Below are 16,640 nucleotides of genomic sequence, written 5' to 3'. Positions count from 1 at the left end.
TATTTTCAGGCAGAGTTCCTTGGTAATGAAACACCTCAGGATGGTTTTCTTCTCATGGCATCCTGGTTAAGTACCTGCTGTTTCAGGGAACCAACAGTAGTGTGTCCTGTGGTAATCCTCATGCAAAACCCCAAGGGAAATACCATCCCAAGGAAATTTTTGAACAAGACTATACACCTCACAAAGGTGACAGCTGAAGGATGGTTTTGCCTCCCAAGCAGCAGGAGTTCATGGATGCTCTGTTGTCATTCATGCCACAGGGACAATTTCTGTGTAACTGCTCTACTCTCTTCTTTTTCAGGCTTGCTTATAGAACTCTCTTTTCTGTATCTTTTATCTTTGCATCAGTTCAATCATTGTTTCTGCTTCCTTATATTTTAAGCTTGCTCTCTTCTGTTCAGCAGCCTTCTACCTTTTATCCTCTTTGTCTATTTACCTTCAAATCTTACTACAAAAAACTTTTAAAAAAAAACCATCATTTTCCAGTTCAAGCATGAGAGATAATCTAATAGGCAAGAGTTGTCTTTTCATGCTTGCATTAAACTCCATTGGCTCGAGTTGGCACCATGACTGTATCAGTCTAGCTCAGTGGCTTAGCTGCATCCCAGCCACCATGGGGAGGGTAGCAAGATCACCTCTTCTGTGTCATTGTATGAGGAGAATGAGTTCTCAAGGAGAAAAATCTGAACCATCAAGCAATGTCATAAGAAGCTACAGTAACCAGAAGGTCATTTTGAGGTACCAGAAGATTCTAATTTAGAGAAAGTACTATTGACAAAATTTCCAGATTATGTTAATCCTGTCACTAAAGAAAAAGGTGGACCCAGAGGCACAGAACCTACCCGATATGCAATTGGAAATGCAAAAGACGCTGTATTGATTTTAAAGCCACATATTATTAACTTCATGACATGTTTCATGACAACTATCAAATATAGAGATAAAATTTGGTGGCATGAAAGCATTTATGGTCTTTATATCCACCAAAGACTAAAGAAAAAAAAAACCCTGAAGACTACCAAAAACTGATGTAGCAGCAATGGAAATGCATCATTCAGATCTCCTCTTATGGGAAGCAGAGTTGACTGAGAACCTCAGGTGTTACCTCACAGAATCCCCCACTGGGTTTCTGCTGAAGCCACACTTCCCCCAGCTGTTCTTAGCCAATGAATGAGTATGGTGGGGCTGCAGTAAATGAGTATGCTGGCCCACTCCCCTGATGGGTGACATTGGGTCAAGGACTCCCCATTAGCCTCCCCAGAATTTTCTTGGTACAGTGCTGCTGTTAGAGACTCTTCCTACCCAGTCCTTCTTTTTCCTCTTTCCCCATCGCAGGTGTCAGATTCTGCCTACTTTGCCCCTTTAAAGTTCAAAACATCTCCCCAATAAATCTCTTTCATATAAAAAAACAAGAACAAAAACAAAACAAAACAAAAAAAACAACAGAACTCTTTTGACCCATTGGTGAATGTACTGCTTTGGGACCTAAAACATGGCTTCCTGAGGCTACTGTATTAACAAGGGCTTTGTGTGGGATACTTACCCTTAAAAGGGTAGGGGCTATGACAGGTGCTCAGATTGACTGACATTCGAGTAAAATAATATTCTACCTTGAGAGGCGCTGACATTTTGTTTTAGAATCACTTGGGAGAATATTTTCCATAAATGTTTGCAGTACCTCAGAATAAAGGGTTTGAGGAATCCATGCGGTACACTGATGTTGACCTTTTCCCTCTAGCTTTATAATCATTACTTATGTTGCTTAGCAACTCTGTAGCATTATCTCCAAACCTAATATTAACTTGAAATACAATAGAAATGAAAATTATAGAAATGTGACTCTTAGGAATTGATATTTTTTCAAGTTACTGTCAGCAATAACATGATATTACAAGGCAGACTATACAATATAGTATATTTTGTGGCATTTCTGAGTTTAATATAAAGACTAATCTAACACCGAGGAACTTTAATTAATAATAATAGAAATGTAATGGTAATAGAAAGCCTTTCAGCTGGCTTTTCACATCCCTTAATCTAAACAACATTTCTCAAGAGGAAGAACAAAACAAAACCCTGAATTACATATTTTTTTCTTTGAAAATCATTCATAAAGGCACAAAATGTGGCATGATTTTTTTGAGTAGTACAATACCATAATCATCTTAATGATCTTTATTATTCCCTTTTCAAAATTTGGGCAATGCTTTGCAAAATGATTGTTTAAGAAGAAGTAAAAGCTTTCAGTTCTTATGCAGGAAGGAAGGAAAAATGGGTCACAGAGGAACACATTAATTACTTTGTCAACACCATTCATTGAAAACCTATCCTCTTGGCACTAGGCTATAATAATTACTTATAAGACAGAAAGAATTTGGCCAAACCAAAAGAAATATTGAGCCAGTGTTCATATTGCTGGTGATATGAAAAACTAAGTGGAGAGCATTTATAAGACATGTATGATTTGCAGATATTTAAAGACTTTTTCACTTTGAAAATAAACACTGACCTGTATATCTAAAAATGAAAAGAATTCAGGAAATGTGTGGGCCTTTGAAAATTGGACATAGAGTTCAAAGAAAGTTCTCTCTGTTGAAATCCCCACCTTCCACAAGTTAGTGAAAGCCCTCTTAGAGCAGTGTGTCTTTTAACTTTTGGAGGGATAAGGACCACTTCAAAAATCTGATGAAAACCATGGACTTTCTTCTTAGAAAAATACAGATCATCAAAAAACATTTTGCTATGAATTTCCAGGGTCTGTAGAGCCACAGAAGCCCACCTGAGGAAACTGATAGCAAAAAAAGAAACCCCCATTCAGAGAATGTGCTCTTAGCAGGTGCAGTTGGGAGTGGCGGCAGGAAGGTGGGGGTGGGGGTGGAGGGGGTCCAGTGCAGAGTGTACAGGGCTAAATAACATTCTCCCAAATGAAGAACTCCCTATAACTTAACAATTGACTTTTCTCCTCAATCATTGCTAAACACTTCCTAATTTCTCTGCAAGTACCATAACAACAATAACAACACAAGATTAGGATTTTGAACTTTGTCTCTGCTCTTATTTAACCAAGTGACCTTGGACAATCAGTTAATCCTACTTCACTTCACTTCCTGCGCTGTCAAGTGGAGATAATATTTAACTTTAAAATTATCTTAAAAATTAAATATCATATGCAATGTTCAAAGGAAGCCCTCAAATGATATGTGTTATTATATTCACTAACACTGCCAAAATTTTGTGTCAATTTCAGTTTGAGCCTGTAGGCAGATAATTATTTAGCTAGAAAACTTTCGAAAATACAACAAAAGATGTTACCTAAAATGAAAATATGTCTTTTAAAATTCCCCTAAGTGACATGCCTTGGGTATTTGTTGAAAAGAAGCTGGTCAATACATTGGAGCTATAATAACAAAATTTTAATAGAAGTTATTGAAGATAAATGTTTAAATATTGAATTGCTTTGGTATATTTTTATGAATTTATTTTACATTATTAGATAAAAATGATTTGAATTTTAGAGATAAGCTGTATTTCTTTTATTTAATATTTTTGAATAATCTGTATTTTAATTTCAATACAAACTAGTGCTGATCTTAGTTTTCTTTAAGGTTTGTTACAAAAAAGGTTTATAAAAAATAACTAATAATAACACATAATATACATTTATTTGTTAATTATACATTTATTTATTTATTAATGCATTATTTTTGACATTTCAGAGTATAGATGATTCAGATCTATCTGTCATTGCCCAGAACAAGAAATGCTTTGACAACGATATTGTTTGTTCCAAAAGTGTTTTGATCTCAGTTGGGGACACTGAAATTTACCTGAACGATACTCCTTACAAACAAGTGAGTAAACTATTTCTTTTAGGATCATTTTATCTTGTCCTGAGAATACTGAAAACAAAATAGAAACAATTCAGAGTACTTTTCTCTGCAAGTGATGACTAGATTCAGGTTTTCTTTGTTGTTTTATGTGGTGTCCATAAATCATACGTGACTTGTCTCTTTGACTTACTTTTTTAAAGACATAAATTTATTTGAAAGAGAAAGTGAGAGTGAGAGAAAGAGTGGAGAGCAGGGAGTGGCAGAGGGAGAGGGAGAAGGTAGCTGGGCTGGATCCCAGGACTCTGCGATCATGACCTAAGCCAAAGGCAGATGCTTAATTGACTGAGGCACCCGGGCACCCCGGTCCCTTTTGTTTATGTTTTACTTCTTCATATTCCAGTTCTTTCCTCTTTTCTTCAAACCCATGGTACCATGCTGGCCCTAGCATCTCCATCTCCAGTTCCGTCTACACTGGATGCTTGGCTTCCTGAGTTAGTTCCTCTCCTCTTACCCTGCCATACTGCAGTCCGGGCAGCTTTTTTCCCCTAAAATGGGGATCTAATCTTCCATCAGTGTAGTGCTTCAAAACTCTCAGATGACTTCCCAGTTCTCTGATAAGTCTTTACCAGTCTGACCGTCATCGCCTCTCCTGCCTCACATCTCCTTACTTTCTGCTTTGAGCCCATGTTACAGAAGTCAGAGTTTTCATTAGTTCTTTTGATGGTCTATTCTTTCTCTCACCTCTGTTTCTTCGTGAATGTCATTTGCTCCTGCCTGGATATGCCTTTTCTTTAACTTATTCTTCTATAATAGGTCTCGTCGTAACTCCTTCAGGAGCTCCTCTTCATACCTTCAAGTGCCCTGTTAGGACACATACATTAGTGAGATTTCTTGTGTGATTGTCTGTCTTCTGTCCATTTGTCTAAGAGTTTTGTGAGAAGTAGGACTGCTCTCTCCCTTATTTATTCCTATATTCTTGGAGCCTGCCCAATTTGAAAGAATGAAAACATTTAATTCATTCATCCATTCATTCATTTATCTACTATCTCCCAAAATATTAATTATTGGGACTAAAACAGTGAAAAGACATGGTGCTTATCTTTCAGGAATTATACTCAGGGGAGGGAGACATTCAAATAAACAAGAATACGCCATGGAATGTGCTATGGCCAGAGTGTGTGTAGGACAGTATGGGAGTCCCCGAGAAGAAGCCAACGTTGGATGTTTAGGGTAGTTGTTAAGGGTGTAGACTTTGGAGTCAGTCAGTGCTCACCTAGAACCCCTGCTCTGTCACTTGCTGGTTGTGTCACTTTGGGCAAGTTTCCCTCACCTATTTAAGCTGCAGATTTCTCAGTTGTAAATTTGGAATGATTATAGAATCTACTTCATAGGTTCATATGATGTTTAAATGAGATAATGGATTTCAAGAAATGACTTTCTTCCTCTCTTTCACCCTCCTTATATTTGGAAGGCTCAGAAGATATGCTTTGGATTAAACGATTGGAACTGAATCTTTTTTTTTAATATTTTATTTATTTACTTGACAGAGATCAGAAGTCGGCAGAGAGGCAGGCAGAGAGAGAGGAGGAAGGAGGCTCCCTGCTGAGCAGAGAGCCCGATGCGGGGCTCGATCCCAGGACCCTGGGATCATGACCTGAGCCGAAGGCAGAGGCTTTATTTAACCCACTGAGCCACCCAGGCGCCCATATATATATATATATATTTTTTTTTTTTTTAAGAAAAAAAATCTGAAGAGAAAATAGTAAATGCTCTTGCAGAAACAATTTGACACATTTTTGAAGTGGTAATTACAGTTCAGTGTAACTTTCAACTTCCAGTGTTCACCTGTATGCAGGTGTAGATGAATCTTCACGTCAGTTGGAAAGTATGAAGTAAGATAAAGGAAAGTCATAAAAATACTTTGACCCTAACAAGTACCCTGCTAATATTTTCTCTTGAACATCAGAAGTGAAAATAAGTACCACTATTTTTGGCAGATGGATTGCTCATTGAGGGGAAGAAAAAAAAATGTTATTCTTTCAATAAACACACAATTTTGTTTCGTCAAACATGTTAAGATATAAATGTTTTATAAATTCATTTAAGTGGCACTTTAAATGTTTTCAGTCTCCAACTTTATAACTTATCTTTCTAACATCATTGGAGTTGTTGAAAGTGCTACAATTCTCATCTGAAGTAGAGGTCTAGATTTGGGGCAATTCACAACACCCTCCCTTTTCTAATGGAAAGCATGTCTACTTCTTAATCTGAAAAGAAAGAAGCACACTATCTCCTTTTGACCAAAGAGAACTGTTTTTCTTGTGGTAAACTCCCCCGTTTAGTAAAAATGAAGGATTTTTACCTCTACGGGCAAATAGAAAAGATATCTTTTACATCAGGAAAATGGATGTAGCAACAACCTTAAGAAGTCTAATGATAAGCTGCCTGCCTTAGCCAAAAATTATTTTTAGGCTCTAAAGATAGGTCAACCAGTCCAAGAGAACTTTAATAGGAAAATACACAAAAAAGCATCTTATGGATTGAAAGGAGCTATAGGCCACCAATATTCTGCTTACTTGCTTTAATTCTTGCTGATCAGGCCGTAAGGTAAGAGCCGTGAATGGACTGTTGCATGAAGGTTTTACAAATCTATACATCACACCTTGATCCAGAAGCCGAGGATACTGTTATAAACTTGATAAAGTACCCCTTTCAATGAGCTAACATTCAGGTGGGGAGAAGGCAGATAATAAAACCGAAGACAAATCATATAATAGAAAGGTACTGAAAAGTATAATCAAAACAATAAAAATAGGTTCTATGGCAGAGAGTGACTTGGGGTCAGGCCAGGCTACACATTGGGTGGGCCTAGTAAAGAATGATAATGTGATGCCTCTTGTTCAAGCAGGAATTATTCTTTCTCCCTTTGTTTTGCTGTCTCTTTTGACCTGTCATGGTGTGTGCATGGTTCTTTTTTCTTTATTATTTAAGGCCTTGCTCACTCAGGAACAAGGATGCTCCCAGGTGTGTGCAGACTCTTCTAGGCACCCAGGTCCTTGCCCCATACCTCCAACTTGGCACCTGGGAGGAGAAGGAAAAGAGGTTAAGGAAATCCATTATCCATGTGTATGCTTATACAATATATACTGTTCCATATAACATATTGAGCCCTTTTAAGTTTGAGCTTGTTCTAGAAAACTCTTTATGGGTGTGACGAAGTTTATTTACCTTGCCCTAAGGAATGTTTCTAAAACAGTATTTCCAAACTCTGACTTTGTTATTCTATAATCAAAGGATTGTATATCCACTTCACAATTTTTATTTTGCATCTGCCTGAATTTGCTTTACTTTCTTTGATTTAATTTGATTTTAATATTTTTAAAGTTATTATATGAGTTAATTACAATGTCAGTTTAATGGGATCTTTTACAGGGTATAGCCTCTGCTCATAAGGAATGCTGAATATTTGTTCTTTAGGCTAAATGTGCTCTCAATTTTCCCAACAGTTTCCATCTCCAGTTTCTCTCTAAGGTTGTTATTAATAGCCTACAAATTATCTGCCTTTAATATAAACATGGTCCATCACTTTCCTATTCAGAAGCTCTTACTGAAGGCATTTTGCACATAGAATAGAAGCCTTTGACTGTATGGACAACTTGGCTGCAAAAGGGTCTCTTACTATGCTTCTCATGAAACCCATGTTCTAGCCTTTTGGTGCTCTCCTTAGCTCTGAACAGATTTTGAATTTTCTTGCCCCTAAGTCTCTATTCAAGCTATTACTTTTGCTTGGAATGATTTCTTCTCCATTCTCATTTCCAGCTCTGTATACTTTCTTGTGTATGGTCTCTTACAGATCCATTCATTATCCCACTATATATATATATATATATATATATCACTATATATCCCATATATATATATACACACACATATATACCTATATATGTAGATGTATCTATTTATCTACCTATAGATCTATTAATCTATCTGTATACAATATATTTTTGGTACTTAATAATATGATTTATCATCAGCATAGAATTTCTGAGTTAACAGATATAACCCCTTACCCTTAATGTACCCTACGCTCATGCTTTTGTTTACACTCTTTTCTATAGCAGAAATACTTTTGCTTATTTATCCATGTTGAGCCCATCTTTCAGATTATGTTTCATTACCAATTTATGTATTTCCTATTTTATGCATATTTTATGCATTTGTTTTGTCTTTTGCTATGGAGCCAACCAAAAATACTTGTACATAGATACTCATTGGTAGATACTAATTAATATTTACACTTTGGTTAATGAACAAAGAATTCATTTTTCTCTTTCTTTTTTTTTTTTTTTAAGAAACGATCAGGTTTTTTTCTGGAAAACAAACCTACGTACCAGCTTTGGAAGGCAGGGTACTACATAGCAATATACTTTCCAGAAAACGATATCACTATTCTTTGGGATAAAAAGACAACCATTCATATCAAAGTTGGACCCCAGTGGAAGGTAGGTTAACCTATTTGGTAGGCCAATTGAAATGAGATGTAAGAAATGAAGTTACATTTACCTTTAGATGTTTTATGGAAATAAAACAATTGACATTTTCTTTAAGAAACAAGTTATATTACCAGAATTACTAACTCATAACCCAGTGAAGAAAACTCTTACCAATTAGAGTACAGTGTTGCGTACAGTTCTTTTTGACTTTAACCTTGGAGTAACCATTTTCTGAAGTTACTTAGGTCAACTTCTTTCTTCCCATCCCTTTCAGCGTGGTTATGTGATGTTTGTCATACAGTTAGATTTATTTATTTGTTTATTACATTCTGCATTCCATCTTTTCCTCCACATTCTGGATTTTTTTAAAGTTTGCATACAGTACATTTGTAAAAAAAAAAGTTATGGTCTAGAGTTCTATGGATTTTAACAAATGCATGGAGGTTTTTTTAATCTCTCACTAGAGTTTCTGTATAGAACAAACCTCTCTACTCCCGATTTCTCCTATGTTCCCCCATTATTGTCATCCCCTACTGATCTATTCTTCAACTCTATAGTTTTGCCTTTATGCTACCTGTTGGGTCTGGCTTCTTTGACTTCACAAAATACATTTAAGGTTCATCCATACTGTTGGATGAATTCATAGTGTTTTCCTTTATACTGTTGAGTAGTATACCATTGTATGGATGTACTAATTTGTTTTATTTATTCATGTCTGAAGATTCGCTCTGGGCTGGTTAGAATTTTTAGCCATTTCCATTTTAAATTGTTTTAATATTATTTTCTGTTAAATATTGTATATATATTAAGTACGATTATTATTTTAAATATTATAAATCTTGTTAAATATTTTAAACTTATATATGAGATTATTTTTGAAACAATACATTTAAAAAATCCAGTTTATCTGAAATTGAAGTTCAGACTCATGGATATAATGTGTGGCAAGTTAGGGAAAAATTGGGATAGTAACCACATATTCTTATTAGACTATGGAAAAGTTACATAGTTTTTAAAGATTTTAATATGTTGTAAATTTAAGATATGATTGTATATTAAAATCATTTTCTTTCAACCTCAAGTGAGATAAAGCCCATAAATCTATTACTAGGGTTTGCTGGCTTCCTGCATTTCTTTGATGCAAATGAAACAAGTTAGTCATTGCCATACATCTTCAACCATGTTTTTCTGCCATCCTTTATTACATATCCTCTCTTCTTTACTTTTTGAAAGTGATTTAATCAGTTATTCTTCTACATCTCCCCCTTTACTGCTGCCTTAAATTGTTGGGTGATCATGGTGGAAGTGGCCATTGTCTTGCAGAGTGATTGTGGCTTCTGAGAAAGAGGCACAATGATACACAGTGGTCATGACAGTTGCAATCCCAGGGTTATTATCAGCTTTGCTGGAGACCTGGGCAGCCTACTTTATCAGCTAAGGGCTACGGTCCATTTCTCACTATATGAAGAAAACCTTCAGTTTGTTTAATTTCATTGTTTTAAGGGTGGATTTCCATTGTTTTAAGAAGATTATTCTTCTTTGTACTTTTGGTTTATATTCCTCCCCTAAAAGTAAAGCATTTAACATTATTTGAGAAAATGCAATGGGTAATGTTAATATGATTACTTCATAGGGCACTTTCAGTAACCATTTCATAACCTATAACAACCTTTATAATTGTGAAATAAGATGTGGTTTTTATTTATTGTGTCTCATAGTGGCATGATACATGAATATTAAAAAGTTAACTTTTTCTTTTAGAAGTTATGTTTTGAATGTTTTGGCTTTTCAGAATATGACCTAGAGAAAAATTTATTATTCTTATTGTTTCAACATTTATAGTGTTACAGAACCTTAAGCATATTCGGGGGTGGGTTTTTCATCATTAAAATGTATATGTATATGAATATATACAGAGTATATATGTATACATACACACATATTATAGTGTCTGTATTATACTTCTCCAAGTTACTTATATTATTACTTGTATCAGTGCTAAGACAATGGTAAGTGTGACTAGATAAAATTTGGGAGATGGTGAAACATCATTAAGAATTTAAAATAACTTAAATATAATTAAATAGATATGAAATTATCTTAACATATTTACATAGTTGTGCAAATTCTAAAATGTCTATTTTAGATCTATTTTAGATTTTTAGTGAATGAGACCTTAAATGTTGATGTGAAAATAGAATGTTTCATATTTCATGATTTTTTTTTTCACTTTAGAACAAACTATCAGGATTATGTGGAAACTTTGACAAATGTACTTCAAATGATATGACCACTTCCAATAACTTAGAAGTAAGAAATGCCCAAGTATTTGGAGATAGTTGGGCATTAGGGCAGGTAAGCAGAATATATGTATTATAGAACTCAACAAATATTTTTTGATATATTTATTCACTTAATCACTTTTTCTTACAGGAAAATTTATTTAGGTAATACTACTTTATGTCATATTTGTATAGTAATTCATAACTGACAAATTACTTTCACATTTACCTTCTGTAAAGCTTGTGACAATCTTGTAATGTAAAGGGTGTTATCTCTATATGACAGATGAAGAAATTGAGGCTCAGGAAGGTTTAGTGACTTGCTTAATATTGTATGTCCAGAAAGAAGCAGAGATGACATTCAAATTCATGTCTTTTAATCTCAGGTTTTTCCTTCCATAGCAAATGCTTTATCAATGTATTTATATTTCTAATAATATAACTTTTGCGAACTCAAAGCAATGAGAAAATGAAGGCAGAATTTCTCACCATTTGTTCTCCAGGCATGGTTGTGTGGGGTGGGGATGGGTAGGGAATGGATTTGTGGTCCGCTGCCTCTGGGAGAAATTTGAATAAAGTTAGACATATTTCTTTTTTGAAGGATTTCTTGAGGAATTATAAGCTTAAAATTGAAATAAATCTGAAATAAATCTGAAATAAAATTGAAATAAATCTGAAGTGTTTACCAACTTATTGACTCAGAACCTGTTTTTATGTATTAGTTGTCAAAGAAATAGTGTCCTGTGGGCCGGCCACACTTTGAGAAATGCTGAACTAACTCAGAAAACAGAATTGAATTGGAAATTAGCATTACTCTTTTCTTCTCCTTTTCCTTTTTAACCTACTTTTCTTTCTAGCTGAAAGTCGTGTCCATAGCTACAACTTTCTGATGTGTTACTATTTGGTTAATTTGCTTTCCACTTTACCTAGTTTACCTAGTATATCTAAATTTCTTTAAAAACATAAAAGGGGTCTAGGATAAAGCACTCACCTAATTCAGTAAAATTCAGCAGCATATTTGAATGTGGCCCAAGCTGAAAAGTACAAATATTTTATTTAATATATGAACTATCTACTTCACAGAGAGATACAAAATCCTTTTTATTATGGCTGTCATATATCTTGTTGCACTTATAAGTCTTTGAAGAAATTATCTTATATTTGTCCATTTAAAATGAATTAAGGAATAACCAATTTATAATAATAATTAAATATTTGGAGTAATCAAAGAATTTTATACTCACTATAATGTGTATTCTTATTCATACTTAATCGCCGAAACTAAAATTTTTTTTAAAGTTTTTTCAATTGGTAAGTTTAATTTAGTGCTTAGATGTTTTCCAGGTTATATGAACCCATAATAGGATTAAAACACAACCTCTGTCATTAGGAATTTAGAGTCTAGATTAGTAGTTGAGCTAGAAAAATTAAGAATGGAAATATGAGGGGCGCCTGGGTGGCTCAGTGGGTTAAGCCACTGCCTTTGGCTCAGGTCATGATCTCAGGGTCTTGGGATCGAGTCCCACGTCAGGCTCTCTGCTCAGCGGGGAGCCTGCTTCCCTCTATCTCTCTGCCTGCCTCTCCGTCTACTTGTGATCTCTCTCTGTCAAATAAATAAATAAAATCTTAAAAAAAAAAAGAATGGAAATATGAAATAGGTGCTTTGATAGAGGTGAACAAAGCATTGGCTTCATTACGGTCAAAGGAGGTTTCCCAAAGAAGGTGCCATTGGGCTGAATCCTATAAGACACAGGAACTAGAAAAGTGAAGATGTTGAGAAACAGTGTAGCATCAAAGGAGGGAATGGTCCATTAGAAGGTGCAGGAAGACAGGTGCGTAATGGGAATTTCAAAAAATTCAATATGGCAGCCCTGGGGAGTTGGAAGTTGTCAGTGGCTGGAATGCCAAGTATAGAGCTGCAAGCTATGAGTGCTAGGATCTAAGGCCTAAAGTAGTTAGGAGGCTCTTATAATCCAGCTGGTAATGTTAAGTCAGTGAAGATTCAGAAAACTATACAAATTTCAGAGGCATTTTTTTTTTTTCAGAGGCATTAAAGATTAAAATCATCAGCATCTGTTGAAAGGTTGCATTTAGGAGAATCTGGAGAATTCAATAAAGTCTCATAGCTTTCTGACTTGGGTAGCTGCTGATACTCTTCCCTGAGGAAGGGCAAAAAGGAGAGGAGCTAGTGGAGGAAAGTGTGCCAGGACAATTGTGTAGAGATAAGAACAGGCTAGGATGCATTGAGAGAGAGGCTACAGTGAAATTTATGTGGAGATGTCCAGTTTTGAGATTCAGGAAAAATATTTGGGCTGGAAATACAGATTTGGCAGTTACTAGAATATGCAGGTTGTTGAAACCATAAGAAGTGTACAGAATGAGAAAAATAAGAGGTTTGAGGATCAAGCTTTGCACAGAAGGAAAGGGGCAGAAGAATGGGGAAGTAGGAGCCATTGAATTAGGAAGAAACTCAGAATAAAATCGTATCATAAGAAATAAATGTGGAGAGACATTTAAGAAGGGCAAAGTAATAAGTAGAGTCAAAGGTAGTGAAAGGTCAGGTGAGATGAAGACCGAAACATTGCCTTTATATTTAGGCAACTCTAATGAAGAGATCATTGATGACATTTTCAGGGCAGTTTCGGGGAGGTGGATTAGAAGAAGCAGAGACCAAGTTGCTGAGTATGTGAAATGTGAGCCTAGAGACACATGCACATGTACAACCCCTCAGAGGATGACTCCGATGGAAATGAATGAGCTGAAAATGAAAGGAAAGAGAGTCAGTTGCTCACATAATTTTTTAATGACTGCATTTGAGACAAAATTAAAACCATTTACCTCTACTCTCTAATATCGCCAGAATTTTAATAGTATGTTTAATTGTTTTCGAAAAGTAATACATACTATTGAGTTGGCTGAACACAGATGCTTTAGGTAAAACTTGACTAAAGGAACCAGAATATATGAGATGTGATTGTAATGATGGAGTCAGAATAGTTTACTCTGGTTTCAGCCTCAGAAGTCACCCCTTTGAAAACTCTCTCTTCTCCCTTATTTCTCTTCAACAGTGTGAAACCCCCAGTGAATTATTTAAACCCTGTGAGGCACATCAAAACAAATTTCCTTATGCCAAGAAAGAGTGCTCCATTTTGTACAGCGATGTTTTTGCTCCTTGTCGCAATGTGGTAAATGAATACTTTACAAAACTTTCGTATTTACATGGGTATTGCTGTAGCTGTGATACTGAGATGAACGGGACAAAGAATTTAACCAACTGTTGGCTTTTTGGGTGGACTATCTAACCATTGTCGGGAAGACAAATTTGGTAGTTTGTTTGTTGGTAGAAGTGGTGCATTTAGTTGATTTACTTTCTCCCTCAATTCATCTTATTTAACAGCATACATTTGTACATATTTATTGTAATATTCTGTTCTACTTCATGAAGCATTTTAATACATCCTCAAAGCCAGAAGCGATTGGTCAAAGCCAAAAATTTTGTTTTTATTTGGAGAACATTGCTGCATGGCATCTTCTCCTCAACCCAATGTATAGTTTAAAAGTATTAGTAGTGGCACATTTAAAAGGGTCTTAAAAGCATATGCCAAGATGGAGTAATTTACAATTTTAAATGCCTTCCCAACATAATAATTTTAAGCCTCCATAGTTTAAGAAAATGGCTTCAGGTATTCATAAAAATCACTAAAAGTACAATTGGTGATAGAACATTCTTTTCATTCCATGTGAATATGCTAATAAACAATGAGATTGTACAAAATATCAAAATATGATTATATTGAAGTTACTGAAATCACATTTTTTTGTTAGACCCATTATCTGTTTTGCTGGTTCTTTGATTTTACATTTGCCTAATAAATTCCTTTCTCCTTTGGTCCCTATAAAGGTTTGAGACGTTGAGAACTCTAGGTGGCAGTGTTAAGTTGATAATACCAAATTTTGAAAACCTACCAGTTCGTTTTCTTTTAGAAGTTTGAATTTGAATCAGTTGTGGTTAGTACTTATTGAAATGAACTCATTTTCATTTCATTTTCAGATCGATGTTACTTCTTTTGCCAAAAACTGCCATGAAGACACGTGTAACTGTAATCTTGGTGGGGACTGTGAATGTTTATGCACAAGCGTGGCAGCTTACGCATACAAATGTTGTCAGGAAGGGGTATCTGTTCACTGGAGGTCATCCACTGTTTGTTGTGAGTACCCTAGTGAGAACATCATCACCAGGTTGGAAACTTATAAAGAGATTAATTTGTCCTATCACAGAACAAATACCATGCAATTAATGCAAACAGAATTTTAAGATGACTAAAATTTCTATTCCTTTGACAATGCAGATAAACTGTAGTACAGCTAAAGGGTTTATAAAATTAAACATCAAGGTAAAATTTTCTATTCTGTTTGACTGTTGTCAGGTTGACATTCGAACTATAAATTGTATACCACCCTCAAATTTTTTATGACTTCATTCCCCTTACGGCTGTGAAATTTCCCTGTTCTGATTATAAGAAACAGATTTGAGTCTTTAAACTTTTCGTTTACTTATTAGATGGCAAGTCATCTAAAGATTTTAACACTTTGAGTTCCCATTTCTAAGTAGGCAGATACATTTGTCTACTTATAATCTTACAAAATTTAAGTTTTCAACACATCACTCTTAAAGAATCCTCTTTGCTCAGAGGAAGTTCCTAAATAATGATGTCATTCTGTGTTCTTTCACTTAGTCATTGATAAACATACAGCAATATTTTGCATACTATCAGATAAGGGGTTAGACCTTTAAAGAGTTTAATATTTATTATTTTATTTTTTTAGCTCTTGACTGTGAATATTACAATGAAGGTATGTGATATTTTAATAACGATTATTACTATAGCCATTCTGTGGGATGTATTTTCAGAGTAAGAGTTTTTCAACAATGTGGGAACAATAGTTTATAATTCAGTACATAACTCAATGAACAGTTTTACTTTATAAAATTTATCTAAATTTCTAAATATTTGTGTTAAAATTTATTTCCTGTAAAATAAAAAGTGTGTAACTAAGTTTTCGGCATTTAGGAGGCCCTCAATAAATGGTTTTTGTATGACATGAATGAATTAATGAATGGAGATAGCTAATTTTTTAGGCAAAAAGGATGAAAGACATATACCAAATGCTTATCTTTTACCATTTTGTATAAATATAAACATTAGTCAAACATTATGTCATAGGTATCAATTCGTATGATGATAAGCATGTAAGGAATTTATTTTGCCATCATTGAAGGCAAAAATAATTACGTATTATCAGAATGAGAATTTGTTGATTTAATGGTAATAAGAGGAGGCGCTACCTAAAACTAAGAAATTGACATAAGAAGAAACAGAGTATTACATCCTCAGTGAAAATGCCAGATAATGGCAGAATTAGAGCCTGCTTTATTATCAAACCTGCTTATTGAGGAAGGCGTAGCCACTTAAACCTAATTCAAACAAGCAAGATGATCCAGGACAGTGTTCAGTGTTCATTTTGTCCATGACTGGACAAATTCTGGACTCATGATGGGATAAATTAGAGTAATAGTTAAAGGGAAACTGGGCCATTACAAAAACCCCAAGCAACTAATCAAAAGCATTTTTGGTGCCTTACTGAGCTAGGGAGAAATCTGTCAGCTATAAATACCCAAAGAAAGACAGATAATTTTAGAGAAATAGAGATGACGGATTAAAAAGAAAATTGACATTTTGGTTTTTGGTTGTTTCTGTTACATTTATGGAAGTTTGATGGAGGAAAAAAATCCCAACATTAAAAAAAAAATTCAGTGGTAGTTAAAGAAAATATAAACCAAAAATATCTCCTGTTGAGAGGTTCACACACATGTGCATGCAAGTGCACATACGTGTGCGCACGCACACACAGACACATTCTACATCAATCCTTTGGATGTCATGCTGAAATTGAAACTGATTCCCTAACAGTAATAGCTTTTGTTGTTAACTACTTTATGTATATCATATAAATTAAGCTTCAAAATATGCTTG

At 34.8% G+C, this 16,640-nt stretch overlaps 1 protein-coding gene across 2 annotated transcripts in view; it reads left to right on the top strand.

Annotated features, from left to right (window-relative positions):
* Window positions 1-16,640, top strand: part of OTOGL (otogelin like) — a 129,255-nt gene that overhangs the window by 63,520 nt on the left and 49,095 nt on the right. Inside the window, exons 26-31 of one of the 2 annotated variants that reach the window (XM_044228294.1) lie at window positions 3,717-3,851; window positions 8,183-8,332; window positions 10,559-10,678; window positions 13,674-13,790; window positions 14,657-14,813; window positions 15,433-15,459. In XM_044228294.1, coding sequence (XP_044084229.1) covers window positions 3,717-3,851; window positions 8,183-8,332; window positions 10,559-10,678; window positions 13,674-13,790; window positions 14,657-14,813; window positions 15,433-15,459 — 706 coding nt within the window. The remainder of the gene's footprint in view (window positions 1-3,716; window positions 3,852-8,182; window positions 8,333-10,558; window positions 10,679-13,673; window positions 13,791-14,656; window positions 14,814-15,432; window positions 15,460-16,640) is intronic. The other variant, XM_044228295.1, reaches the window with a different exon arrangement.

This window comes from Neovison vison, chromosome 12 (genome assembly GCF_020171115.1).
Source record: "Neovison vison isolate M4711 chromosome 12, ASM_NN_V1, whole genome shotgun sequence".
Lineage (NCBI taxonomy): Eukaryota > Metazoa > Chordata > Mammalia > Carnivora > Mustelidae > Neogale > Neogale vison.
This window is presented reverse-complemented; position numbering and strand designations above follow the sequence as displayed.